Source organism: Perca flavescens, chromosome 2, assembly GCF_004354835.1.
Source record: "Perca flavescens isolate YP-PL-M2 chromosome 2, PFLA_1.0, whole genome shotgun sequence".
NCBI classification, from domain to species: domain Eukaryota; kingdom Metazoa; phylum Chordata; class Actinopteri; order Perciformes; family Percidae; genus Perca; species Perca flavescens.
In genome coordinates, this window is record NC_041332.1 from 21456755 (window position 1) to 21484523 (window position 27769).

At 43.0% G+C, this 27769-nt stretch overlaps 1 protein-coding gene across 5 annotated transcripts; it reads right to left on the reverse strand.

Annotated features, from left to right (window-relative positions):
• Positions 1-1049: 1049 nt before the first annotated feature.
• smarca4b (SWI/SNF related BAF chromatin remodeling complex subunit ATPase 4b) lies at positions 1050-26444 on the reverse strand. Of its 5 annotated transcripts, none has more exons than XM_028593612.1 (34): positions 26253-26443; positions 25451-25689; positions 24716-24848; positions 23239-23766; positions 22943-23041; positions 21853-22111; positions 21470-21596; positions 21157-21330; positions 20859-21032; positions 20597-20770; positions 20436-20483; positions 19449-19579; positions 18390-18447; positions 18205-18314; positions 17892-18039; positions 17615-17778; positions 17393-17459; positions 17103-17213; positions 16354-16596; positions 16107-16220; positions 12383-12490; positions 11778-11864; positions 11383-11429; positions 11132-11298; positions 10802-10965; positions 9384-9611; positions 9177-9254; positions 8838-9056; positions 8444-8724; positions 6854-6962; positions 6595-6696; positions 5808-5940; positions 5212-5351; positions 1050-2823 (listed from the first exon to the last, which is right to left on the reverse strand). In XM_028593612.1, exons 2-34 carry the CDS (start codon positions 25649-25651, stop codon positions 2788-2790), a joined length of 4962 nt encoding a protein of 1653 aa, XP_028449413.1. In that variant the 5' UTR covers positions 25652-25689; positions 26253-26443; the 3' UTR covers positions 1050-2787. The 5 variants fall into 5 exon arrangements, with proteins under 5 accessions (XP_028449413.1, XP_028449403.1, XP_028449420.1 ...); XM_028593602.1 differs by having other exon boundaries at positions 9351-9611; XM_028593619.1 differs by having other exon boundaries at positions 8444-8706; positions 26253-26442.
• Between the last annotated feature and the right edge of the window lie 1325 nt (positions 26445-27769).

Consider the following 27769-nt stretch of genomic DNA (forward strand, 5'->3'; position numbering starts at 1 on the left):
GAGAAAATAATAAAAATACACAAGGTTTAATTAAAAAGGTGGTCCTGCTTCATGAGGAGCAGTGAAATGACAGACTGACTGGTGTTTGTATGAGACCTCCTCCTAGTGGTCAAACAGAGCAATGAGATCTGACAGATTTAATGACAGAACTCTGAGCTGTTTTAAAGGCACAATGAGTAGAATTTCCCTAAAAACAATGTATAGACTAATACAAAAAGAATCCCTCCCAATCATCACCTATGACTATTAGAAGTGTGTGGTGGTGTCTGTATCTGCAGAGACTTGGCCCTCTGCCAGTATTTTCATATTTTGCTGCGTTCAGGATGTATCTGGGTGTCTATAAAAACGTAGTGACCAGGTGCGTGATTGTAAGTACGCATCCAAAAGGAAGCTACGAAAATGGCAGGAAAAGCGCCGGAACGCCAAGGGGACAAAGCTCGTTCCAAAACTAAAGTGAATCTGGGGTTGGCTTTCACCCGCTGGTGAGCGCCGTAAACCCTCATTGAGTTGGGGCAAACTTTATAGGTTGTGCTTACAAACCACAACCGACAAATCCTACTCATTCTGCCTTTAAGGTTTATTGGGCCTGAAATGTGAAGCCTAGTTCGCTAACAAGGCTTTATTGCCCCCAAAAGATCAAAAACAAATCTGATGAGAGTAAAGTGAATGTGACTACAGCAGTGCTTGTAGTAGACAGGATTTGAGATCTGATTTCTCATCACTGATGACTAAAGCAAGCCTCTAAAAACATCAAAACCTTTCCTTCTTCCTTAATTACCTCCAGCTATTAGGAATATAGCGATTATATCCAAATACATCTTGAGTAATACAATTTATAAAAAAAAAATTATTTTCATTTTTGAATAATCTGCGGATTATTTCTTGATCATATAAAATGTCAGAAAATAGTGAAAAATGCTGATCATTCCCAACGTTTTCAAACAGCTTGTTTTGTTCTACAATTTATCAATTATGAAAATAGTTGGGGATTCATCTTCTGTCGGCTAATCAATTAATTATTTCAGCACTATATCACACAGACGACAACATAAGATTTTACTATGATTTATTGTTACGTTTTGAAATCCAGCAACGATGCCCACAACACAACACAGACAGACCATAATAATTTAGTGGAGAAAACGTCGATGCTTTGGTTGCATGTTGTTCACTCTATTTACCTACCATTATGAAACAAGTACAGTACTGAACTTGTGAGCTGTACACACGTGCATTGACATACTTTTTTATACTCTAAAAAATACTCTATACAGTATATCCAACACCGTACGGCCATGAGGCATTCACAAGCAGAGAGGAGCCACTGTCCCTCTGGTCCTTTGTCTTGAAATCAAAACCATAAAAAGTGCCAAAGTACATCAAAACAGTTCTGAAATCCTAAAGTCACCACACAACAACTGAAGGAGAAACAGTTAAAGTTACAGTACTCATCGATGAATTATGACCATGATTCTTCAAGTCTACAATCAACAGTTATAAGTGCTTACAGTATATTGGAAGTGTAACAGGTACGCAGCAGCAAGGTTGTTTTTATACTGTACTTTATATACAGTGACCGTGATCCAACTCCATTAAACCTCAGTCAAATAACTCTGGGGAGTTGCTAAAGAGCTTCTGAGAAGTCTGGAAACACCCTGTGCCCACAGCAGGCTGGATTTCCAACTCAAACAGTGAGCCCCGGTCACAAATATGTGATGTGCACACACCTCAGCAATCACAGTGGCTCCAAAGTGGCGGAGTGTTATTTGCAACATACCGCCACAGTGAAGCAGAGGCAAAACATCAGGTTTGTATGTCCAGAAGCAAGCTAAGTTAAGGTCATGTTAGGTAGTAGCTGGGTGAAAACATTTACTGTTTACATTCAATGTTGTTTACTTCACTTTACTGGATCCACCAGATCTAATGCCTCAGGTTAGCCAATAACTTTTATTCCTCTTAAATACTGTTTGGGTTAGTTTTAATGGCATTAAAGCAGTATATAAACATTTGATAATAAGTGGTTTTCAACACACTATAACGTACTTGTAAGCAGATATAAGCATTTATTAATGTATTTCTCAACAGCTATAACTCTGCCTGTGGTCACCAATAAGTGGAGGCTGGTTTATAAACAGATAATGATAATATAGTAAACCAAGTTGTAATAGTATAAAATATGTCTTCATAGGAGAATTACAATTACCGTACATTAATAAACACTTAAATGTCCTTTTAGCTGCGTACAACTACATTTTAGTATTTTATCAACCATTTATATTACATGTTTATATACTGCTTAGAAATGGTAAACAGAGGGAATGGCTTCAGGGCATTTGCAGTATATTTTCTACATTGAGCTGACTCCCAGAAGTGATTTCACACCTATACACTGACACCGTTCTCATTAAAACTGATTAAAAACTCTCCTGTAATTGCACAACAAGGTTAAAACCTCATTTGATCCCTTTGTGTTTAGACTTTTCCAGACAGGGCCTCAGCAGAGAAACAGAAAAAGTTGAATGTGGTGGTGTGCATAGTCAGATTAATATGTGTATTTTATGATATTGTATGTGTACTGTTTTCATGTGATGTCAATATGACTAATCAAATAATACGTATGTCTGTTTCTGTATAGATGGTATTGCAAATCCCCTTCTATTTGAGTCCTATGACATTTGACTGAGGTGGATGGAGTTGACAGAGGCGTATTTTATTTACTGTAAATGCAGTGCTCGAGTTGGAGGAATTTCCCTTTATGTCCCCTTCTCTCCCACATTACAGTACAGTTCAGGACTCCTCGTCAGTGGCACTGGGGGAGCGCTCCTGGAGGAGACATAAAAAAGAAAACTAGAAAATGTCTAGAATATTCTTTAATCTGCAGCCCAACCCTGATTGGAAAGAAAAAAAAAACACCTGATAAGACTGATAAAGTTGATAAACGGATGACATAGGTGTGTCATGACTTTTTTTTATTCAAGCAAGTGTTGTAAGAGCTCATGAGAAATTCATAAAAACAAGATAAAAAACAGCATCCCGCAATGTGAAAAAAAGCGCTAAGTACACACTAAAAACTTTTGTTTCCTCGTTACAAACTTTTCACCAAGTTGAAAGCTTAACTCTCACCATAATGCAACCTAGGGTCTTTTTGTGAATGTACCCGAGTCAAACTTTCGTTTAAAAGCATATTTAGGACGGAATTGCCACTTTTAAGATTGACCGTTTTTCGATCAAATGGCCTTTTGAATGGGAGTGCTAGGGGCACTTTTATGCTAGCCTTAAAATAGCTTTTAAGGCTCGACACAACATTAAACTTTGCTCAAAGTATCACCGGGGGATCTACACCTTAACAACATTGTTTGTGTACCCAGAGTTTACTAAAAAGAAAGGTTTTGAACAACTCACCGTAACTCTTGTTGTTTCCGGCCGCTACCACCTCGGCAGTCAAAATGAGTCGATATCCAAATGCGAATGAACGGACTCCATATGAGGCTCCTTTTTCAACTACAAGGTCAATATTGTGTTTCACTAACGACAAAACAAGAAATAATCCGTGCATTTATATGGAACTAAGCTTCAGGAGCTTTCCATCTTTACTCTCCCTGTTATGTTGCATTCGGAAATCAATTGTTTTTAACTGATAAAATGGCTGCGTTGGAAACAACAAGAGCTACGGTGAGTTGTTCAAAACCTTTCTTTGTAGTAAACTCTGGGTACACAAAAAATTTTGTCAATACTTTCGTTAAGGTGTAGAGCCCCTGGTGATACTTTGAGCAAAGTTTCATGTTGTGTTGAGCCTTCTTAGTATTTTAAAAATAGCTATTTTGAGGCTAGCATAAAAGTGACCCTAGCACTCCCATTCAAAAAGCCATTTGACCGAAAAACGAAAATACGGTAAATCTTAAAAGTGGCGATTCCGTCCTAAATATGCTTTTAAACGAAAGTTTGACTCGGGTACATTCACAAAAAGACCCTAGGTTGCATTTTGCCGATAGTTACACTTTAACTGAAATCAGTCAACATGTTTTAAAGTGCTCATACTATGTTCATTTTCAGAACCAGAATAGGTTTACGTGGTTTAATTTTCAGAAAACACCATATATTTGTTGTACTGCACATTGCTGCAGCTCCTCTTTTCACCTTTTTTGTTGAGATCTCTGTTTTAGCTACAGAGTGAGGCATCTCACTTCTGTACCATCTTTGTTGGGAGTTGCACATGCGCAGTAAGTACTGCTAGCTAGTCAGTTGCAGAGTATGAGGGCGTGCCATGCTAGCAGCTAGGTGAGCATTATAACGTGTGTTACAAAGTGACGCACGTTTGTCACAGAAGTAAAGGCTGGACTACAACAGAGCTGTTTGGAGAAGTTTGTGAACAGTGTTTTCTCTGGAAGAAGGTAAGTCCCTTTGGGGTGGACTTTGGGCTTTTTCACTTTGTAAACCTATAACGTGTACAAAAACATATATAACACAATAAAGAAAAGGGAAAAAGCCAAAAAGCATAATATGAGCACTTTAAGGTATCCTGCAAACCAAAACATAACGATTTTAGCAGACATAATTAAGGACAAAGAGAAAATAGGCGTCCATTTTTACATTTAGTCATTTTTACACTCCGCAGGTTTGCTGCTTCATGTCTGCTAAGATCAAGCATGTAGAAACATATGACTGAGCCACAAATGGAAAAGAAGTGAGTATTCACCTGAGCACTTCCATCATTTATTCCATACTCTACGTAATACTAATTTTGATATTTTCACTCTCTGAAGGAATATTTTTTTAATTGATCTTCCACAACACATCCCCTGTGTCACTTAACTGGTTCATCTAAGGAATTGACACACACACACACACACACACACACACACACACACACACACACACACACACACACACACACACACACACACACACACATTAAGCAGACACTGTCTATGTCTGCTTAATATGTGTATGTTTTCTGTCCTTCACTATCATTGAAAGTCATGTACAGTGTCTCAGGACCAACAGATTTGATAACTCTATACACACACACACGTATACACACACACACACACGTATACACACACACACACACACACACACACACACACACACACACACACACACACACACACACACACACACACACACACACACACACACACACACACACACACACACACACACACACACACACACACACACACACACACACACACACGCACACAGAGTTACCTCTTCCTGCTCATCCTCAGAGTCGTCATCACTAACAACAGGTTTGGCTCTGCTGCGTCCTGATCGTCTGCTGCGACCCTTCCCTCGATCTCCACCTTTATCCTTCTTTCCCAGACGGATCTTCACTTTCACTGAGCGAGCTGGACACACACACACACACACACACACACACACACACACACACACACACACACACACACACACACACACACACACACACACACACACACACACACACACACACACACGCACACGTCAAAAATGTTAATGGTATAATTAAAACTAAGACTAATCTAAAGCGTGAAAAAACACTCAAAACAATGTAAGTGAAGATAAACTTAGCGAGCGAAAAATTATCAATGATGAAAAGTTCAAGTTTATCAGTCACATGCAGTCATACACTTACAACAAGCAGTGAAATGAATTTCTGACTCCACTCCAACTGTGCTATCACATAACTAATAGCATAATAAGTTAAGTTATAGAATAAAATAAAAAAGGACATCACAGCACATTCTTACCACTGACAAAGTGTATCACAAATTAACTAAAACAAATTGCATATACAAACAACAAACTAAAATGGACATGCTTACATTCAGTCTCTGATCCTTCCTCCAGCTCGTCTTCCTCTTCATCACTCTCCTCTCCTTCACTTTCCTCCTCCTTCTCCATCTTTTGCCTCAAACTGGTAAACACTGACTGGAGGACGATGGAGTCTTCATATATCTGCTCACATGAGAAAAACATGGCAGAAAACAACTTTTATTATCATCATCAGGAGCAAGACAAGCTTAACATCGCCATCATCAGACCCTCCATAGTGGGAGCCAGCTGGCAGGAGCCTTTCCCCGACTGGATCAACAACTTCAATGGGCCAAGTGGAATCTTATTGGCCACTTCCTTTCAGTAATCACAATTCATATATGATGATATACATTTTAGCATTTTATGGTAAAGGAGACAGACAGAAATAGTCGTCTGCCATGCATGATGAAGGCATCTGGTGGGCCAATCAGCAACAAGATGCATAATTTCTCCAGTGACGTAGCAGTTATAGCTTTAATGACTTTTATTTAAAGCTTTCTGATCAGTACAATCCATGTATATATAACAAAAAAATACCCTCCAAGTTTTACCAATCAGACTTTTGGCATTTAATTATGGTTCACCAAGCCTCTAAGTTTCCTAAATATACAGTAGGACAAGTAGTGGCTGAGATATAAAAAGAAGACAAAAAGTTATTTCTGTAATGGGTACAAATCAACCATTCACCAAGTGACAAGTGTACAAACTACCCTCACTGAACAGTATACAGTAGAGACGAGGACAGCAGGTGTTTTTCTGCATCCTTGAGTAAAGATTGTACACAGCAAGTCTCACCAGTGATCCCTCCAGGTTGAAGGTCTGAGCGTTTTGGAAGAGCAGCATGACGTCTCTCTCCAGGTCACCCAGACTGCGATAGCGATGACCTCGAATCCTCTCCTACAGCGAAGATACGGTATATGTACATCACTAAGTAACATGTGATGTGTATCTGTTAACCTATACATTTTCTTGTTGTCTTTTTTTGTTGTATGGGCAATACTTTGCAGCTGCATTAACCAACTTACCCCAAAAGAATATTTTTTTCTGATCTAACCTTGATCTTCCTGAAGTCCACAGGCTTGCGGATCAGTTCGTAGTACTCTGGCAGCTCTTTTCGAGACGGCAGCTGGATGAACACCTCGCTCAGCTGACGCCCACTGGCGCTGCAGGAAATGACATTATCGGGATGAGACAAAACACTTTTAGAATTCATCAAATTAAATGTCCCTTTGTTCATTTATTCTACTTAAACACTATGGATGAGAGACAACTTTCATAATCACTCTTATCTATGAATAAAAACTTTAGCCTTAGAGTTCAGATCCACCACTGTTTGCCAGTTTCTAGTTAAATTGTAGATTTGACATTTTTTTGAAAAACCCTACACATTACTTTTTCCTTAATCCACAGCCCCACGTCTTCATAAATAAAATAGTCAGCAAACATATAAAAGCTAATTAATAAAAGTTATTAAGAGTTAAAGCACTCAATCTGTAGGTCCACATAGCATGCATTTAAATTCTTAAAGGAACACGCCGACTTATTGGGAATTTAGCTTATTCACCGTAACCCCCAGAGTAAGACAAGTCCATACATACCCTTCTCATCTCCGTGCGTGCTGTAATGCTGTCTGACGGCTCCAGCGGCATCAGGCCAGCACAGAACATGCAGGTGACTGGTTCCAGCAATCCTACTGCTCCGAATAAGTGACAAAATAACGCCAACATGTTCCTATTTACATGTTGTGATTTATAGAGTCACAGCGTGTACAAAAAACAACGTAACATGAGACACAGCCGTCTTCTAACTGTAAACAAACCGGGAACTATATTCTCAGGCGGAAGAATATAGTACTTGGGCGGAGTGATATGCTCGCAGCAAGCTTGTCTGAGAATATAGTTCCCGGTTTGTTTACTGTTAGAAGATGGCTGTGTCTCATGTTATGTTGTTTTTTGTACACGCTGTGACTATACAAATCACAACATGTAAATAGGAACATGTTGGCGTTATTTTGTCACTTTTGTCACAATTGGGAGCAGTAGGCTAGTTGGAACCAGTTACCTGCAGGATCTGTGCTGGGCTAAGCTAATGCTGGAACTGTCAGACAGCATTACAGCACGCACGGAGATGAGAAGGGTATGTATCGACTTGTCTTACTCTGGGGGTTACGGTGAATAAGCTAAATTCCCAATAAGTCGGCGTGTTCCTTTAAGTCTTTAAGTCCAGCTAGCAGTGGTACAGACATTGTACATATACATGCATTATTGGTGACTATTAAATAACTTTTATGCAAATATTGTACTTTTATGCAAATATCTACTTCACTTTATATGTATTTGATGCCATTTGTGTGACATCGGATGGTTTAATTCATATACATGATAGCATAATTTAAAATGTCTGATTTAGTGATATTTATTTTTGAAGTGTTATTTCAGAAAATGTGTGCAAGCTGTTGTGAAAATTGGTGACTTCTCTCAGTTTCTATAAATGTTCAAGGAAGTGCAACATCCCATGTCTTTTGACCTAAAGTTGTCCTGAGACTAAATAATGATGGCCACAACAGAGATGAGTAAGGGGTCAGTAAAAACATTTCTACATCTTTTAATGTCAGTGAATAAGCAACACAAAACTTGTGAGCTACCTGTCTTTATACTTGATGACAGCGTCCACGATCTTCTTCATCTTCTTTGTGAGGGCGGGGGGGTTGGGGGAGAGTTTCTCAGCAGGTGGTCGTCCCCTCTTCCTCTGCCTCTTCCCATCTTCATCTTTGTCCCCTCGACCTCGTCCCCCTGAGGAAGAGGAGGGACCTGGGAGATCCAGGTCGCGGTCACGCTTCCTCTTGCGGGTCGTCTTTTTGTGACGTACCTCTTCCTCGATCTCCTCTAGTGTGCCCTCCTCTATCGCCTGCACGGGAAACACAGACTGAGAGATTAAAAGACTAATCAACCTTTTACTCCAGGAAGCGAAGAAGTTTAATGTTGTATTTAAATTTGATTTATTTCTCAGCTCTGCCCCTGCTGCATGATGCTAATAACCTTGATCCACTGCTTCTCCGTCAATGAATCGCTGTAATCCACCTCCTTCCGCTGTCGAGAACCTCGTCCAAACATTTTCTCCTCCTCTTCCTCGCAGGTCAGCCGTTCAACCTCAGCGTCGTCCTTCATGATCCAAGTGGGCAGCTCGTCCTCCTCCATCAGACGAGGTTTTCGCCGTGGGTTACGGGCATCCTCACGACGCCTGTCTAGGTCCATACGCTGAGGGAGGGAGAGGAAGAAAAAAAGGGCCACGGAACATACAATATGTAGGGAGAGGATTTTGGTTAAGGCTTTAGTTAAAGACTTGTATGAGCTGTAATTTGTCTTCAAAACACTGACCATGAACTGGTCAAACTCCTCCTCACTCCTGGCAATCATCTGGTTGACCGTCTCATCATCTGGCACCTCATCCTCCTCCTGAATACAGCAAGCACACATCGGCAATCAGAGCATAAGCAGGCTCACTCTTTAAAATTGTGCTTCTGATTGTTTCTGGTGCACGCACGCACACACATTAATGCGTAGACAGACTTCCTGACCCCAGACCTCGTCTTGCTCCTCGTGTTCCAGGATGGCCTGCAGGAAGGCCCTGCGCTCGTGGCTGGAAGACTTCTGATCAAACATGCCAGCCTGAATGACCTTTTGGTCCACGTTAAGTTTGTACTTGGCAGCAGCCAGGATTTTCTCTTCAACACTGTTGATTGTGCAAAGACGTAGCACACGCACCTCGTTCTGTTGACCGATACGGTGGGCTCTGTCCTGAGCCTGCAAGTCCTGGAGAAGAACAAAAGCCTTGTTCAGACCTGGCATTAACATGCGTTTTGGGTGAACCGATTACAAATGGAAAACTCGACATCGACGATGCATTGAGATCTTATCACTCAGACCACATTTGGAGGTGGTCTGGGCCACATATGGCCAAATTCTTATAGCAGTGTGTGTGTGTGGCGTGGTTTGGTTGTGTCTCAGTCAAACACAAAAATCGCCTAAACCAAATTGTAAAATGGGCAAGTAAGCTGATTGGGGAGTCCCAGCTGCACCCCACATCCCTGTATGCTAAACAACTACAGCGGCTAGCTATGGCTATCAAAGAAGATAGTCTACATCCTCTGAGTAGGGAATTCCAGTATCTTCCCTCTGGACAGGGGCTAAAAGTTCTTGGTTGCAGAACTACAAGATTTAAAAACAGTTTTGTACCAGCAGCAATCACTCTGTTAAACAAACGGTAAAATTATTTTTACAAAACGCACAAGCACTTTGGTCATGTCATGTACTGTTTTCTATTCCTCTTTTTTCTTCTTTTACGTTTTATTACCTGTTTTATATGTTTTAATGTTTTGTGTGTTGTATGTTATGTTGTGGTCTACAAAGTTTTAAGGATGTCCTGCCTCTTAGACTGTAAAACTAGTTTACCTACGGTACCAATAAAGTAACCTAACCTAAATAAAGGTGGCCTGAGCCACTCTAAAGGACCACCAACTCAACTGACATCCTCTGTGGAAGCATAAGTGTATCATTCTTAAATCGTGTAAGCTGGCTTTGTCTACAACATTTGAAATTTGAAAATACTGCTAGCTGTATTCCAGTTTTACAGTACTTTGTGTTTGACTCTTTTTTTTTTTAAATGATGTATTTCTTTAAAATAAAATGCAAGAAATCATGGCGCTCTGTGATTCAAATCACAAGCTAGCAAAGGTTCAATTAGCTACTACACACAGCACTTCAGCACTATTCTCTTGCTGAATCAAAACAGACTACTAGTAACCAATATTGTCTTTTCTCTGAACTCTGGATTCTGAATCTGAGGTCTCTTTGTTGCTGTGTTCATGTCTATTGTTATGTGCAAGTGTCCTGTAGACACTAGCCTCTAACTGCTCTAACACCTTAAGCAACTAGAAGTTGAGAGCAGCTTGATGTTTGATTAAATTGTGTCTTTTGTAAATTAATATAAACATGCATCCCACCTGATGTGGGTTCCAGTCAGAGTCAAAAATAACCACAGTGTCGGCAGACTGCAAATTTAGGCCGAGGCCTCCAGCTCTTGTGCTCAGAAGGAAGATAAAGTACTCTGATCCTGGTTCATTGAATGTCTTCAGTAACATTCCTCTATCTTCAGCTTTTGTAGTGCCTGAGATGTTAGGGAGGAGGGGAAAGAGAAGAAAAGCACATGAAGGAAATAAAGGGTTAGCAAGAAAGTGTTACAAAAGAAACAAGATTTAAGGAAAAGGAATGAATGAAATACAATAAGAATAAAGGACAAATTCACAAACACGTATATAAGTAAAGTGTCTCACCATCCAGACGCAGATACTTGAAGCTGCGATAGGCAAAGTAGTCCTCCATGATGGTCATGAGTGAGGTCATCTGACAGAAGAGCAGCACTTTGTGGTTTGTGGCTCTCAGCTTTGGCAGGATTCGATCCAACACCTCAAACTTTCCTGATGCCCGATACAGGTCAGGACTGACGTAAAGGTAGGTGGTTGGGTTACAAGGGTTACAGTTTGTGTATGTGTGATGTTGATCTTGAAGTGGAATTAGCACTTACCCCTGGACTATCCCACCAGAGAATCCTAAATGTTCAGAGAAAGATTCCTGCAAAAGCAATCGAGAATGTATTCTGTAATTTAGTCAAATACACAGAGCCCTATCTTGCAAAAAAAAAAGTGTCTTTGCTATTTTAAGACTGTCCAGCGCCCACGTCGTTTAAATAGCAAATTCACCTACGCCCATCTCTGCGCCAATGGGCATGATGGTCTTACAGAGAGGTGTGTTCAGGTGAATTCTTAGCGTATTGCTATCTTGAGGCAGTGGGAAGTGATCGCACCATTGACCAACAAAAACCTGGTTTAAAGTCAATAGCGCAGGCGTTCCTTATAGCCTGACAAATCTACACAATACACAGTGAAACAAATACATGTTTTTGCAACTCCTCAATAGTACCTCTATCTGCTGGAACATGTAAGGGTGGTTACAGATCTTCCTCAGCTGCATGATGGTGTTCATCAGCGTCTTTGTGCCACCTTTACCCTGGTAAACACAATGAGACAAATCATACGGCTTGTAATCACAATTGTATTCTTTCATTCAATATTTATTCCTAAAGGTCAGTCCAAGGACAGTCATCAATTCACTCTCAAGGCTTCAATTAAAGCAATACGTTTTTAAATGTGAGAGCCAAGAATAATAATAATAATAACCCTAAGAATGAAAATAAAACTAAACAAACAACAAAAAAGATCAGATTTTATTTCACTCGCAACTTTCCCTAAAAATATTTATAAATGTCAAATAATTCAAGATTTTTGTGACAGTAAAAGCCAAACACCAACTCTGGCACAAATTGCAGTATATGTTCTAGACCTGTCACTTTTAATAAAGTGTTGTATAAATCATCTAGTGCCATGTATTATTGAGGCCTATTTAAAAAAAAAAAACTATCATGTATCATAACACACATGGAGTAGAGACAATTTTATTTTGGTGTTGTTTAGTTATAAGGATTCCTGAACCAAATATCCACAGTGTTTACGTGTTTATGTCCTCACCTTCTTGTCCTTCTCTGATCCATCAGTGAGCAGGACCCCCTTGGCCTGCATGTGCCTGTACAGCACCCTCTGAAGAGATGACATGTCACACTTGATCACATATTCCACCTGACAGAGAGAAGAGACAGGTGGAATTAAATGGGGGGGGGCGGGGGTAGAGGTATATCCACCATTACATTTACCAGCATTGCAAATATGAACCATCACCTTATCGTGGTGGAGAGGTTTGTGTGTCTCTGTGAACCTGAGGGCTGTGTTGTCTGGAGCTTTGTGCTCCTGGTAGGGTCTCCCAAGGCAAAGTGGTCTCAGGTGAGGGGCCAGACAAAGAATGGTTCAAAAACCCCAATGAAAAAGCTAAGCAGAGATGGAGTGACCCTGCCCGGAGGAAGCCCGGGGCCCCGTCTGGAGCCAGGCCCAGGCGGTGGGCTCGCCGGGCGAAGCGCCTGGTGGCGGGTTTGCCACGGAGCCCGGCCGGGCACAGCCCGAACAAGCTACGTGGCAACTCCTCTCCATCCCATGGGCCCACCACCTGTGGGAGGAACCGTTGGGGTCGGGTGCGATGCCACATGGGTGGCAGTGAAGGTCAGGGGCCTCGACGGACCAGACCCGGGCAGCAGACGCTGGCTCTGGGGGCGTGAACGTCACCTCTCTGTGGGGGAAGGAGCGGAACTGGTGCGGGAGGTGGAGCGCTACCGGTTAGATCTGGTGGGACTTACCTCTACGCACAGTCTTGGTTCTGGAACCATACTCCTGGATAGGGGTTGGACTCTTTTCTTCTCCGGAGTTGCCCAGGGTGTGAGGCGCCGGGCGGGTGTGGGGATACTCACAAGCCCCGGCTGAGCACCGCTGTGTTGGAGTTTACCCCGTGGACGAGAGGGTCGCCTCCCCACGCCTGCGGGTTGTGGGGGAAAACTCTGACTGTTGTTTGTGCATATGCACCAAACAGGAGTTCGGAGTATTCGGCCTTCTTGGAGACCTTGACTGGAGTCCTGCATGGGGCTCCAGTGGGGGACTCCATTGTTCTGCTGGGGGACTTCAACGCACGTGGGCAATGATGGAGACACCTGGAGGCGTGATTGGGAGGAACGGCCTCCCTGATCTAAACCAGAGTGGTTGTTTGTTGTTGGACTTCTGTGCTAGTCATGGATTGTCTATAACGAACACCATGTTCGAACATAGGGATGCTCATAAGTGTACCTGGTACCAGAGCACCCTAGGCCGAAGGTCAATGATCGATTTCATAATCGTTTCATCTGATCTGAGGCCGTATGTTTTGGACACTCGGGTGAAGAGAGGGGCAGAGCTGTCAACCGATCACCATCTGGTGGTGAGTTGGGTCAGAGGGTGGGGAAGACTCTGGACAGACCTGGTAAGCCCAAACGTGTAGTGCGGGTAAATTGGGAACGTCTGGAGGAGGCCCCTGTCCAACAGACTTTCAACTCACACCTCCGGGCGGAGCTTTTCGTGCATCCCTGTGGAGGCTGGGGGCATTGAACCCGAGTGGACAATGTTCAAAGTTTCCATTGCTGAAGCTGCGGCGAGGAGCTGTGGTCTTAGGGTCTTAGGTGCCTCAAGGGGCGGTAACCCATTTAACACCGTGGTGGACACCGGTGGTCAGGGAAGCCGTCCGACTGAAGAAGGAGTCTTTCCGGGATATGTTATCCCGGAGGACTCGGAGGCAGTTGCAGGGCACCGAAGGGCCCGAAGGGCTGCAGCCTCTGCCGTGAAAGAGGCAAAGCAGCGGGTGTGGGAGAAGTTTGAGAAGACATGGAGAAGGACTTTCGGTCGGCACCAAAGTGCTTCTGGAAAACTGTTCGCCACCTCAGGAGGGGAAGGGGAACCATCCAAGCTGTGTACAGTAAGGATGGGACACTGTTGACCTCAACTGAGGAGGTAATAGGGCGGTGGAAGGAGCACTTTGAGGAACTCCTGAATCCGACTAATACGCCTTCTATGTTAGAGGCAGAGCTGGAGGATAATGGGGGATTGTCGTCGATTTCCCAGGCGGAAGTCACTGATGTAGTCAAACAACTACACAGTGGCAAAGCCCCGGGATTGATGAGATCCGTCCAGAAATGCTCAAGGCTCTGGGTGTGGAGGGGCTGTCCTGGTTGACACGCCTTTTCAACATTGCGTGGAAGTCTGGGACTGTGCCAAAGGAGTGGCAGACTGGGGTGGTGGTTCCCCTTTTAAAAAGGGGGACCAGAGGGTGTGTGCCAATTATAGGGGTATCACACTTCTCAGCCTCCCTGGTAAAGTCTACTCCAAGGTGCTGGAAAGGAGGGTTCGCCAATAGTCGAACCTCGGGTTGAGGAGGAACAATGCGGATTCCGTCCTGGTCGTGGAACAACGGACCAGCTCTTCACTCGCAAGGATCCTGGAGGGAGCCTGGGAGTATGCCCAACCGGTCTACATGTGTTTTGTGGATTTGGAGAAGGCGTATGACCGGGTCCCCGGGAGATACTGTGGGAGGTGCTGCGGGAGTATGGGGTGAGGGGGTCTCTTCTCAGGGCCATCCAATCTCTGTACAACCAAAGCGAGAGCTGTGTCCGGGTTCTCGGTAGTAAGTCGGACTCGTTTCAGGTGAGGGTTGGCCTCCGCCAGGGCTGCGCTTTGTCACCAATCCTGTTTGTAGTATTTATGGACAGGATATCGAGGCGTAGTCGGGGTGGGGAGGGGTTGCAGTTTGGTGGGCTGGGGATCTCATCGCTGCTCTTTGCAGATGATGTGGTCCTGATGGCATCATCGGCCTGCGACCTTCAGCACTCACTGGATCGGTTCGCAACCGAGTGTGAAGCGGTTGGGATGAGGATCAGCACCTCTAAATCTGAGGCCATGGTTCTCAGCAGGAAACCGATGGAATGCCTTCTCCAGGTAGGGAATGAGTCCTTACCCCAAGTGAAGGAGTTCAAGTACCTTGGGGTTGTGTTCGCGAGTGAGGGGACAATGGAGCGGGAGATTGGTCGGAGAATCGGGCGCAGCGGGTGCGGTATTGCATTCAATCTATCGCACTGCTAGGACGAAAAGAGAGCTTAGCCAGAAGGCAAAGCTCTCGATCTACCGGGTCAGTTTTCGTTCCTACCCTCACCTATGGTCATGAAGGCTGGGTCATGACCGAAAGAACGAGATCCAGGGTACAAGCGGCGAAATGGGTTTCCTCAGGAGGGTGGCTGGCGTCTCCCTTAGAGATAGGGTGAGAAGCTCAGTCATCCGTGAGGAGCTCGGAGTAGAGCCGCTGCTCCTTTGCGTCGAAAGGAGCCAGTTGAGGTGGTTCGGGCATCTGGTAAGGATGCCCCCTGGGCGCCTCCCTAGGGAGGTGTTCCAGGCACGTCCAGCTGGGAGGAGGCCTCGGGGAAGACCCAGGACTAGGTGGAGGGATTATATCTCCAACCTGGCCTGGGAACGCCTCGGGATCCCCCAGTCGGAGCTGGTTAATGTTGCTCGGGAAAGGGAAGTTTGGGGTCCCCTGCTGGAGCTGCTCCCCCCGCGACCCGACACCGGATAAGCGGACGAAGATGGATGGATGGATGGATGGAAATATTAAATAAAAAAATAAAAAATACTAGAGAACACTTGAGGATTTGTTTCCCATCCATTAGCAGATCATCTGGACTAATATATGCTTGTCTATTTGCATGTGTATATGTTAGTGTGTCTGCTGTGTGTGTGTGTGTGTGTGTGTGTGTGTGTGTGTGTGTGTGTGTGTGTGTGTGTGGAAACATGCCTTCTCTGGAAGCTGTGCCTCCACTTCCTTCTTTAATCTGCGTAACAGGAAGGGGCGAAGTACTTTGTGGAGACGACGGATTATCAAGATGGTCTCCTCTTCATTAAGGTCCACCTGCAGAGTAAAAGAAGCAGAAATTTGGCAAGTTATTTGGCAAGAAAGACAGTATACCTCCTGCCTGTTGTCATCTCAAACACTTTTTAAAAAAAGGAATGGGATGTGGGCACAGGTGAGTCACTCTCTCCACCTTCTCTCCAGTCATAGCGAAAGGGGCGTTGAACCACTGCTCAAAGGTGCTGCAACTCTTGAAGATGGTGGGCAGGAGGAAGTTTAGCAACGCCCAGAGCTCAGGTAGTTTGTTCTGCAGCGGCGTTCCTGTCAGGAGGACTCGCCGTGGGGCCAGGTAGTGGGTATTCAGGACCTGGGTCAGCTTACAGTGGTGGTTCTTCATACGGTGGCCTTCGTCCACGATCATGTATTTCCAACGAATCTGGTGGGGTTGAGGTAAGGGAGTGAGGAGAGGAGTACATTTAGATAAAACTGTGACTATACTGTCTCATTGGATCCAAACCAACCAAAAACATTAAGGAAGATCTCTTATCCAGTGTCCTCATGACCATGCTGGCTCAGTCCCAAGCCAAAGCCTTGAGCCACCATATGGGGAACAACACCCACCTTTGAGCAGTCAGGAAGCCTATATGACTACATGAGTGCATAGCAGCATGACGTTCACAGAGGACAGTGGGAGACGCGGTATACAGGTGGTGTCAGTGTGGCAGCACCTAGGAGAAAGCACTGAGATGCAGCATAGGGGACGGTCAGATTGGCCAGGATAAAACACGTTTTGACTTTGGGGATTTAGGAAGTGGGAGATGACAAAGAAAAACACATCAAAACCTCAAGCAAAATCAAATTTTAACAAAAAATAATTTTACTATGACTGCCTGGGTGTGTTTGTGCGTGTCCTTCCGCTTGTGTTTGTACATCCCATCTCACCTTGGCCAGTACTTGTTTATCCTTGATGATGTACTCGTAAGTCGTGAGTAAAACATTAAACTTGCCACTGCGCAGTTGGGGGACAAAGGCTCTCCTGGCAGCAGGAGACCCCTGAAAGAAGAAAAATTTTAAATTACAAATATGAAAGAAATAGTTATATTAAAAAAAAGCATCATCTCCTTGAATACATCGACTTCAACAGATCTCAATATTTGACAATAAAAGCAAAAGCTACAAAACAATTGATAAGTGCATTTGTAGAAACACACGTTTTGGCTGCAAAAACCCACCTTGTAGGACACTTTCACAACTGTCGGTGCCCACTTGTCAAACTCATACACCCAGTTAGAAAGAGTTCTGTCAATGAGAGGCAGCTCTGTTATCATTCAACAATTTATTCGGAATACTACAAAATCTGTTTTTCTTCATTTGTAGTGTTTGTGTAAATAACTTCCATGAGGAATAAGAACAAAACAACAAGGTATTTTTGCAAATAAAGAGGTTATGCTAACGAGAGGGGTACAATGATGAGGTAGGGACCATTGAGCCGTTTGTTCTCCATGAGGTACGTGATGAGGGCAATAGTCTGGATGGTTTTTCCCAGACCCATCTCATCTGCCAGGATCCCATTCAGATTATTGTTGTAGAGGGAAACCAGCCACTCCAGACCTTTAATCTGACAACCAAGCAAAGCATTTATCTCCTTTGTCAAGTCATAAAATTCAAAAATGTATTTGTGTATGGCAAGGTAGAGAATATCATGTAATCTATCTGATTGTGCTTGTTCACCTGATACTGTTTGAGTTGTCCGTTTATTAGCAAACTGGACTGTTTCTCCACCTTTTCTGTGACAGCGTGAGCCACAGAATAATAAGACTGGAGGCCTCGGGCGAACGCTGCACCGATATATTCATCATCCACGTCCTGTTTAGCATTTCTGCAGAGGAAACACATAACAGTTTTATTATTAATCATGGCATAATTTGGTGGACGCTTTTTGTAAATACCTTATGAGCACATGTATTTTTTTTGTTTGGGTGGCCCTGAGAACATAAATGGTAGAAAAATAGGTCCAAATGTAGTACTCCTTATATGTACTCACTCAATGATGTGTCGGACGTCCACCTCTGACACGTCTTCGCAGTCAGGGTCTGTAATCTTCTTCTTTTCCTCCACCTGAGTAGCCGATGGCTGAGGCTCCTCCTCTTCCTCCTGCCAGACAGCTTGTCAGTGATTGGAGCAGTGAATATGAAACTGGCTTTAAACATGTCTTTTAAAACAACCCACCTCCTCCTCTTCCTCCTCCTCGCTGTCTTCACTGTCTGAGCGAGGAGCCACCTCATAACTGGACAAAATACATGCATACTCATATCAGATTGACTATCAGCCCCTGTGTCTGAACCTTTTAACTGTACAGGTCATCCTCATGCAGATGTTCATTTTTAATCACACACCTAAAAGCCTTAAAGTGAATTAATTAAAAAAGCTGGCTTAAAGCTACATTTGGTAACTTTGATAAAAAATAACTTTTTGTTATATTTGTTCAAACTGGCACTAAATCCTGACAGTACTACATGAATCATGACTACATGAATGAAAAACAATCACATTCCTCTGCCTCCTCCTGGTGCTCCTAACGGCATAAAGAAAACAACCAATCAGAGGCGAGGAGTCTCTAACACAGTCAGCACTCCTCGGGAACTGCGGTTAAGCCCCTCAAACTAGGCAGCACTGATCAAATATGCATCAAGATTCTTTTACTGCATAGCATATTTCTCGCATAATTTTTTCAGAAACATATTTTAGTGTACTGTTTAGCTGTAAAACGAGAAAGTTTGCTGGGGCTTGGCTTTGGCTATGGTCACAAACATTCTCATTTTACAGCAAACAGTTTTCTAAAATATGTTTCTGTCTCTTGACTCATATTTGATCAGCGCTGCCTTAGTTTTAGAACAGAACTTTTTTTTATCTCTTTGTGTTGTTGTCTATATTTTATCTGGCTGCAAGACAAATTTTAGTTAGCATCTTTACCATCCACAGTAATTTCCCCAGTGTGGGATTAATAAAGTCTATCTTATCTTATCTTATCTTATTTTATCTTATTTTATGTAGCATAAATCTAAGTTACAAATAAGGTTCAAGCCAGTTGATGGTGCCGGATGAGAATTCACCACAGCTTTTTAATTGGTCCTCTCTGGGCCATGAATTTCATGGCAATTCTTCCTTTGCCAAGATTCAGTATTTTAATCAACGGATCAGCAGGCTAACTAACATTGCTGTACCTACAGCCATAGACACACACATTTTCATACAAAAGTCACTCTTCCTCTATACAGCCAGTCTCACCCAGGGTTCATCTCCAGCCAGGTCTCTAGCTGTCCAGCTCTTGGAGCGTCCAGTCCTGTCAGGATGTTCCCACTGTCAACGTGGATGACCTTCACAGGCAGGTCACTCATCTGACTCGTCTCATCGAGAGGCTGCAGGGGGACGAGGTAAGTTACCTATCTCGGTTTAAGTTATCTTTCGGACTGGGCGAGTCTCATTAGGCTGGGTTTAAATAGTGGCTAACTGAAATGAGACAAAGCTACTGTGTGTAGAAGTTAAGTATACATTAATGATCATAATGCTGCTGCTGTTTGGCCAATTTAACAACCAATGAGTGTCACGCAAACATCCAATTATAATTTTGTAGTCGGTGTACGGTGCATGAATATTATTTCTACACTTTTACACACATTTTATTCTCTTTGGGGATTTGTTTGACAGTTGATCATATTGTTTGCCATTACAATTGTTGTCACCTCTGATAGATTATTTACTTCCTTGTTTTCTGAACATGCACACAAGGCTGACATGGGCTATGGCCAATGGCTTTTAAGTTTGGTCACCAGGTGCAGATTTATTTTGAGATATGTATATATAATACAGATTTAATACAGTGATGTTTGTTTGTGCCGCTTTGTGTCTGATGAAATCTAGTTGTTCCACATGTTGCACAGGAACAGTGAAAAAAAGAATCATTTTGAGAGCAAAGAACTGTGTGCAGATTTTACTTTTTGAAATGACAATACTAAAAAGCAAAACATTACCCCCTGAAGTTTTGTGTGAAATGTAATCTATGCTGTGTTTAAAAGGAGGTCTCTATGGAGATCACTGAAAGCAACAAAACAAAGCAGCTATGTGAACCCAGCATATTTGAAGAGCAAATGTATCACAAAATCAGTGACTTTAAATATTTGCTTTAACTACCTCTTCCTTACTTGAACAGATTTATAGCAACCTATACAAGGTCAACCTTTAAATGCCATCATTACAGCTGCTGCATCTGCTCACCTCGCCATCAGGACCCATGACAGGAGTAGGACCCTCAGCATTCTCCAACTGCAAGACAAGAAGAAGTTGGCGAATCACAACAGAGACATCACATTCATCTCTCAAAGTCATTAATTATCCCAAACAAAGATCACTGGTGCCAGAACTCCTGTTTTCCATACCTTCTTCTTTTTCTTCTTCTTCTTCTTTTTCTCCTTGAGGGCCTGCGCAGCTTTGTGAGCTCTGACCAGCTCGGTGAGGTTGGCGACATACTCGTCAGTTTGCTGCAGCAGATAGGCCAGGCGCTTATCCTTCTTCTGGTCAATCAGTTTACGATAGCCCTCCTCATCCTCAGCCTGGGAGGACAGACACATATACAGCGTGTGAAGGAGGGTGTGTGTATTTTGGTAAGTGTGTAACTGTGTCTGTGTGGTTTCTTCTTACCATAAGCCTCCTCATCCTCTCTTTCTCAATGCGCTCATTCTCTTTCTTCTGCTCCCGTTCAGTATTGGCATGGTAGGTGGCCACAGCTTTGGTCAGTTTCTGCATTTTGCCTGTGATGGAGCGGTGGTATTCTTTGAAGTCTTTGGCGTGCTGCAGGATGCTGTTGAGGTACTCCTAAGGTAAGAGTTGTATGGGATGAAGGGCAGAGAAGACAATAAACCAGAAAAGAGAGGAGTCAATCAAAAATACCACTTTTAATCTTATCAAAAGCAACATCATGACTGTATATGTCCTCTACCTGATGTTTCTGCCTGCGTTTGCGCTCTTGCTCGATCTTCTGCTGTTTCTCCAGTTTCTCCGTGATGCGCGCCTCTCGCAGCGACTGACGCTTGCTTCGCTTGTAGGCCTTGGCATCAAGGGCAGTCTCTAGAGCTGTGTCACGATGCATACACACCACCACCTCTTGACGCAGCTGCGGATAGTCATGCAAACAGACAAATATACAAACATGGACTCATCATTAACACAAACCACCATCACTGAAAAAACATGTGATGTTGTGAAGGTTAGAGGTGAAAATGTGAAGTTTGATGATGTAGTGCAAACTGTACCTGTCTCTGGAAGTTAAGCAGTCGGAGGGCTTTGAGCTCTATAGTAGCTTTGGTACGTAAATCACCAGCCAGAGAGCCCGGCAGGTTCTCCAGCTCAGCAATACGATGAGTGATACGAGCCTGTAACCTGAGGGAGTACTAAGTTGTATTTTACTATGAATTATTCATGCTTTACGTTTTTTGTACTTTTGATTTTGAATACCTCTGTTAGACAGTATACAATGAATAGCTTATTAAAAGTTTTGAACACAATGAAAAAAAATGACAAATTTAGCAAAAACTCTTCAGCAATGTACTGCTTGTAGTACAGTACAGCGTAACCATTCAACCTTTCAGATTCCGTCATTTCCCCCTCCAGAAAAAGTTAATGAGATGAGACGTACCTGAACTCCCTCTCCTGCAGTATCTCCACCGGGTCGAGTCCACAGGGTTTCTGAATGGGAGTAATGCGGTTCTGCTTGGCATGGTAAGGCATCATGGGAGTAGGCTGTGTCGGCTGGCCGGGGGACTGAGTCTGTGGAGGCATTACTGGGGAGGCAGCGGGGGGAACTGAAGGCGGGGCAGGAGAGGGTCGACCAGTGGGCTGAGGGGGAATAAGCTTCTGGGGTGCGTTGGAGGGGGCTGCTGCATTCACCATGGGGCCTGGAGGGAAGTGAAGTGTGGGAATGAAGGCTACATTCAATGTATAGAAAATGTATAATTTTAATGGTAACAAATTTAAAAGTTTAGTGTCTCCCCTATAATTCTGTTTTTGTAGGGTTCAAGCAACATCTAGACAACAGGACACTGTAACCTAAAATCTTCTGCTGCACGGAAGATTGTGCATTTTATTTTTAAAGGTAACTTGTGGAGTTTATAACCACTGGTAGCACTATGGAGCAATGATTTTATGAGTGGGCCCCCAAACTGTTTGCAGTGCATACCCATTAGGGCACACACAACGTACACATTCCTTCTGTTGTTTTCATGCTATTCCATTGATCAACAATTGGTGGCGGTAAGGCACCAAGACACTGAGCAATGCACCAACAAAGACAGGGCAGAAGAAGACTGCTAGCAAGTAAACATGAATTTTTAACAATTGTTTACAAGAAAACTCAGCAGGGAACCTTTAAATATTTAGAAATAGTTTGCTTGGAATAAATATTAGGAAAATACTGGAAGGTAGAATAAATGTAAGAAGATGCAGTCAATGAGTGTCTTTATAATTACAGTATGTAATGTGAACATAATGCTAAAGCCATAAACTGTTATCAAGATAATCTTAAATTATGATGGGACAAAAATTGGCCTCATATATTTGTATATGAACATACTGTTCCTATCCTAAATAATTTGTGTTCTTACTTGGATAAGAGGTCATAATTGGAATTTATATGGACATACTAGCTCTCACTTAGCCCCTCTTGCTCTAATACCTGAGCTACTCACATTCAACAAGTTCAACTAAAGTCTTGCAGTAACACCATATACCTTCTGGCCAGCACTTGGGAGGTCCATTTGGGTTTTGTCCCTGCATTCCAGCTGGAGTACCCGATGGGCCTGGAGGAGGCATGTTGGGACCCATCATTCCTAAAGAAACAAATAGGTCTTAAGACTAATGGCACATATATAACACAAAATATAAATTTGAAAAGATGACATTTGTAAAAATTGTAGCTAACTTAAGTATGAAGATTCAATGTTAGGTACAAATGTGTCTTCTATCAATTACCCATCAGACCGTAGCATATAGCTTGGTATTCCAGACATTTCCTATGCATTCTCACCATGAGCTCGACTGTAGCCTGAGCCCATTGGCCCAGGCACTGGTACTGGTCCTACTGGTCCACCTACTGGCCCGCCTCCAGGTCCAGGAGCCAAACTGGACATGGACTGCTGTTGCATCCCAGGCATGGGCCTCTTCCCTTGGACAGCCATTTGGAGGTGGTCTGGCAGCGGCTGCCCACGGGCCAGCATCTTATAAGCCATGATCTGGGCTCTGAGTTGGTGAAGCTGGTTCTGGTTAAAGGGAGTAGGGCCACCAGGACCTCCAGGGCCTGGAGAGACTCCAGATTCAAGCCCAGATCCAAGGGTGGAGACAGGGCTGGGGCCTGGGCCGGAGCTACCTGGAGGGCCAGGCCGGTTATTGGGACCAAGAGTGTGTTGCTCTCCACTGGGGCCATCTAAAGGTGTAGGGGCAGAGCCGGGACCACCGGAGGAGGAGGAAGAGGACGATGGCATAAGAGGTCCAGAGGGGGGACCATTTGAAGGGACAGGGCTGGAGTGGTCAGAGCCCCCTAATGGAGAGTGGTATCCTGGAAGACACAGACAGAAAGAAACATTTCTACACATAATACCCGTAAAACCACAAACCATTAATTTTACACTTCACTATTTGTGTTTGGGGTTCATATTAAAATAAAATAAAAATACAACATGTGAAGCAGTGAGTTAGAGGAGCGTGTAGGTAGATGTTGTTCCTTTGGACAGAGCCTGGCTAGCTTCGTCCCCGCTTCCAGTCTTAATGCTAAGCTAAGCTAACTGTCTGCTGGCTGTAGCTTTGTATTTTACCGTACCAAAATGAGAGTGCTATCAAACTTCTCATCTAACTATGATTTCCCAAACGGAGTGTCTATTTATATATATTTAAATATATGCCAAGGTACTGTAAATGCACAGGGGTGCAAATAGCATACATTGATATTTGTACCAGACGGGGTATTAATAGAACACATTGCTGTGTGCACCGGCGGGGTGCGAATAGCATTAATTTCTAATTCCACCAGGGTACGAACAGCATACACTGCTAATTGTACCAGGGATGCAAATAGCCTCACCCTTTCCCAAAATGTCCCAACTATTCCTTTAACAAGAGCCTGCAGCGTAATCTTGCCAGACTGTTATTTCACAATATTTTTAACTCTGATTCACAGTGCTAAGCCTGTCTGTCTGGCTGACTGTGTTGTTTCATTTCCTGTATTCCTTCGCAGACTACATGCAGAGGCCAAGCTACACAGTTGCTACCTGACTGTTAACAGCCCCTTTGTTAGACTGAGCCATTGTACGATTTTTAGTATTTTTATATTAAAAGAAATGCGTTAAAGAGTTTGAAAACAAGGGCTCATGGGTTAATTAATGACTTGCGACATCAGAGACACTCCCTACATTATGAGCCAGCCATGCCACACAACCAGAACACAACTTGTCTTACACAATGATGGAAAGGATGAAATTGCTTAAGATAAGTCTACATAGTGTGCCTACCTTGCGAGTGTTGGTCTAGAGGACTGGGTGGGGGGCCCATACCACTGTGCCCACCCTGTCTCATAGATAGTCCCTTCATCTGGCTGAAGCGGCTCTCCTCACTCATGCCCTTCTCATGCATGCTCTCCATGGGCTGTGAGAGAAATCTAACAAGGTTAGAATGAAACTATCATCCTATTTAAAATGATTAAGTAGTTTCAGTTGCAATCACAACATATTGCTGCTAAAGAAAAAGCTAATTAAAATAAATAATAAAACAGCAATAATATATCAAATCTAAGGAGTTGTAAGATAATTTACAATAATAATGTATGGATGAATATGCAGCTGCAGTTATTTACAGGTATTACAGGCTAAAAGTAATAATTGCATTCTCAAATATGGATAAGTGATAAAATGTGCCAGTTTCAGCATGTGCCCATTGTGATATAATGGAGCCATTAAGAAATTTAAAGTGACGGTCCAGTCATATAAATAATATGAAAATCTTCCTTGTCCACAGTTGATCGAGTTTTATGTTTTGCTGTGGAATTAATGTCAATATAGCTGCATGGTAGAGTTTACAGATCATGTAAATGTGATGTTTAAACTCCTTATTATGCATAATTAACATTAAATGTGTAGTATATGGATTTCAAAAATAACTGCGGACACTCCACCTCTGTTTCCTATTGGACTTTTAACAGTGATGGTGTGTCTCAGCGGGATGTTGGGTGTTTGTTTGTACATCCTTACTTTGTGCAGAGGGTGCATGTTGTCCTGGCCATATCCAGAGGGCCCTGGCTGGGAGTGTCCCGAGGATGGAGGGCCAGGGCTGGGGCCCATCATACTGTGAGAGGAGCCTGGGGAGCCCAGCATAGCCCCAGGGGAGGGACCCGGTCCAGGGGAAGGACCTGGGCGAGGGGTGCCTCCCATGGGGGGATCTGGTGTCGACATCGCCCTGGATCTCCTGCCCCTGGATGAGCAGCAAGGGCCTGAAAGAAATGAAGAGAGGGAGTGACAGAGAGCACATGATCTTTGCAAAACCTAAAAATATGGCAATGCAATATGCAAAAGTTAGTGATCTAAATTAGCATTAATTTAGTGGTTTAATTAGACAAATCTGTTAATAGCTTGATAGTGAGGCTGCATATATGCCTTCAACTATGCTTTTCAGATAAATTAAGTGCACAATCTTTGCAAGATACGGGTGAATTTTATCCAACGCCTATCAGATGAAGACTCTCCATTCTCCTGCACCAAGTCACCCGTTGCGCGCATATGCAATTACAGCTGCAGGGTCTACCACTGCATTTGAACTGAACGCGGGGAAATTTAGTAAATTATGCAGATGAGCCCATGCCACTGAGAATTTCCTCACTCAGACCATGATGGGGTGTCTCGTTAAATATCAAAAGGAGAATGGCGGATTGTGCTTGTGCGACTGACCTACCCGCATCAACAGGACAGTCGGTCCTGGCTGAATGTCTGCGCTCCCGAGTTGATATTTGTGGGGAATAAAATAAGGCGCAGCAGTTGACGCAATTAGTCTACTCACCCTCTTGGTAATCTGCCTTCAAGCGTAGATTTGTTTCATCGACGCGGCTCGAGCGCCCCCTCCAACGCTATTAGACCGAATGTCTAGTCACTGCTGTCCGGCAGCGCGCATGCGTGCGCAGCTACAGTAAGGCATTATCAGACTGTGCATCAAATCTGTACTGGCTACGAGTCTGCATATGCTTAAAGTCCCATGACATAGTGCTCTTTGGATGCTTTTATATAGACCTTAGTGGTCCCCTAACACTGTATCTGAAGTCTCTTTCCCGAAATTCAGCCTTGGTGTAGAATTAAAGCCACTAGAGCCAGTCCCACAATGAGCTTTCCTTAGTATGTGCCATTTCTGTGTCTGTAGCTATTGAGGAGGGGATGAGGGGGGGGAAGCAAAGTGGAGGGTGGGGTGTGGCCTTGACCAACTGCCACTTTGCTCGTTTGAAAGCCATTTGAAATGCTCAACCAACAAATCTAAATAATAATAGTAAATGAATGACAAAGCATAAAAAGCTACAGTACTTGGGAGAATATAAAAAGATAAAAGCATTACGGTAATCAAATACGAATTTTGAACAAAAGTTATAGAAACAACCAAAACAATTTTAAACATTTTTTAAATGCTAGTTAACTGGGATCAAGTATTGTTTTCAAAATTAAATATTTTAAGATTTCTCAGAGCTTGCAGACACTGTGGCATAAACGCAACATGAACTCATGGATTTTCTGGATGATTCTCACTGAATTAAAATAAACATGCTACCTACAAAAGATGTGCATCTACCTCATTGTACTGAAATTCACACACATAGGATGCTCCACAAATAAACACATTTCTTTGAAATGACAAACTGCAGTGCTGATGATGGACTTTCAAAACATCTCAAAATAAACTGCATCTATAACTACAGCAACATTTTACTTCATCTCCTGTGTAACATTTACTGTACACAGCAGATTTGCTCTCACAATGTTAACATCATTGCATTGCATTACAGGAGAATTAAGTCTTTCGACATTTGGTGCATTGGATGTACTTTTTGGAATTTATGCATGCATCATCATTTTATGCCAGTTTATTTTCAGTGAAAGACTTTTTTTGTAAAGGGACTGAAATGAAAAAGGGTTAATTCAATCCAACCCCTTTTGTTCTAACAAACTAATAAACCCATGTTGAGCATCTAAACCATGTTAAACCACTGAATGGCATTTACCACTACTGTGATTAATAAAAACAATGTCAGATGGTCATCACTGACAAATAGGAATTATAAGCATATACCTGTGTATTTACTTAAAAGGCCTTTCTGCCGAAGTTACAGATTTTACTTGTGTTGAAAGTGAACCAACATGAAACCAGATCACAAAACATGTTAGCTTCCAAAGTTGAATAGTGGAAAACTAGTTTCAATTTAAAACAAGAGTTAATTGCAAAACAAACTGATTTTAAAGACACATTTTGAAGACAAACATGGCACTTTGTCTGAGAATAAACAGTTGGTGCTACAGCAGTGATCAGGTAAGAAC

Bases quoted from the DNA above. Each gene is read 5' to 3' on its own strand.
- smarca4b (XM_028593602.1), bottom strand. From the start codon at position 25,651: ATGTCGACACCAGATCCCCCCATGGGAGGCACCCCTCGCCCAGGTCCT. The intron at 18,040-18,204 runs GTGAGTACATAT...TTTCCTCTGCAG, and splicing joins GACGTCCGACACATCATTGA to AAATGCTAAACAGGACGTGG. The intron at 6,963-8,443 runs GTAGCTCACAAG...CATTTCCTGCAG, and splicing joins GTCATCAAGTATAAAGACAG to CGCCAGTGGGCGTCAGCTGA.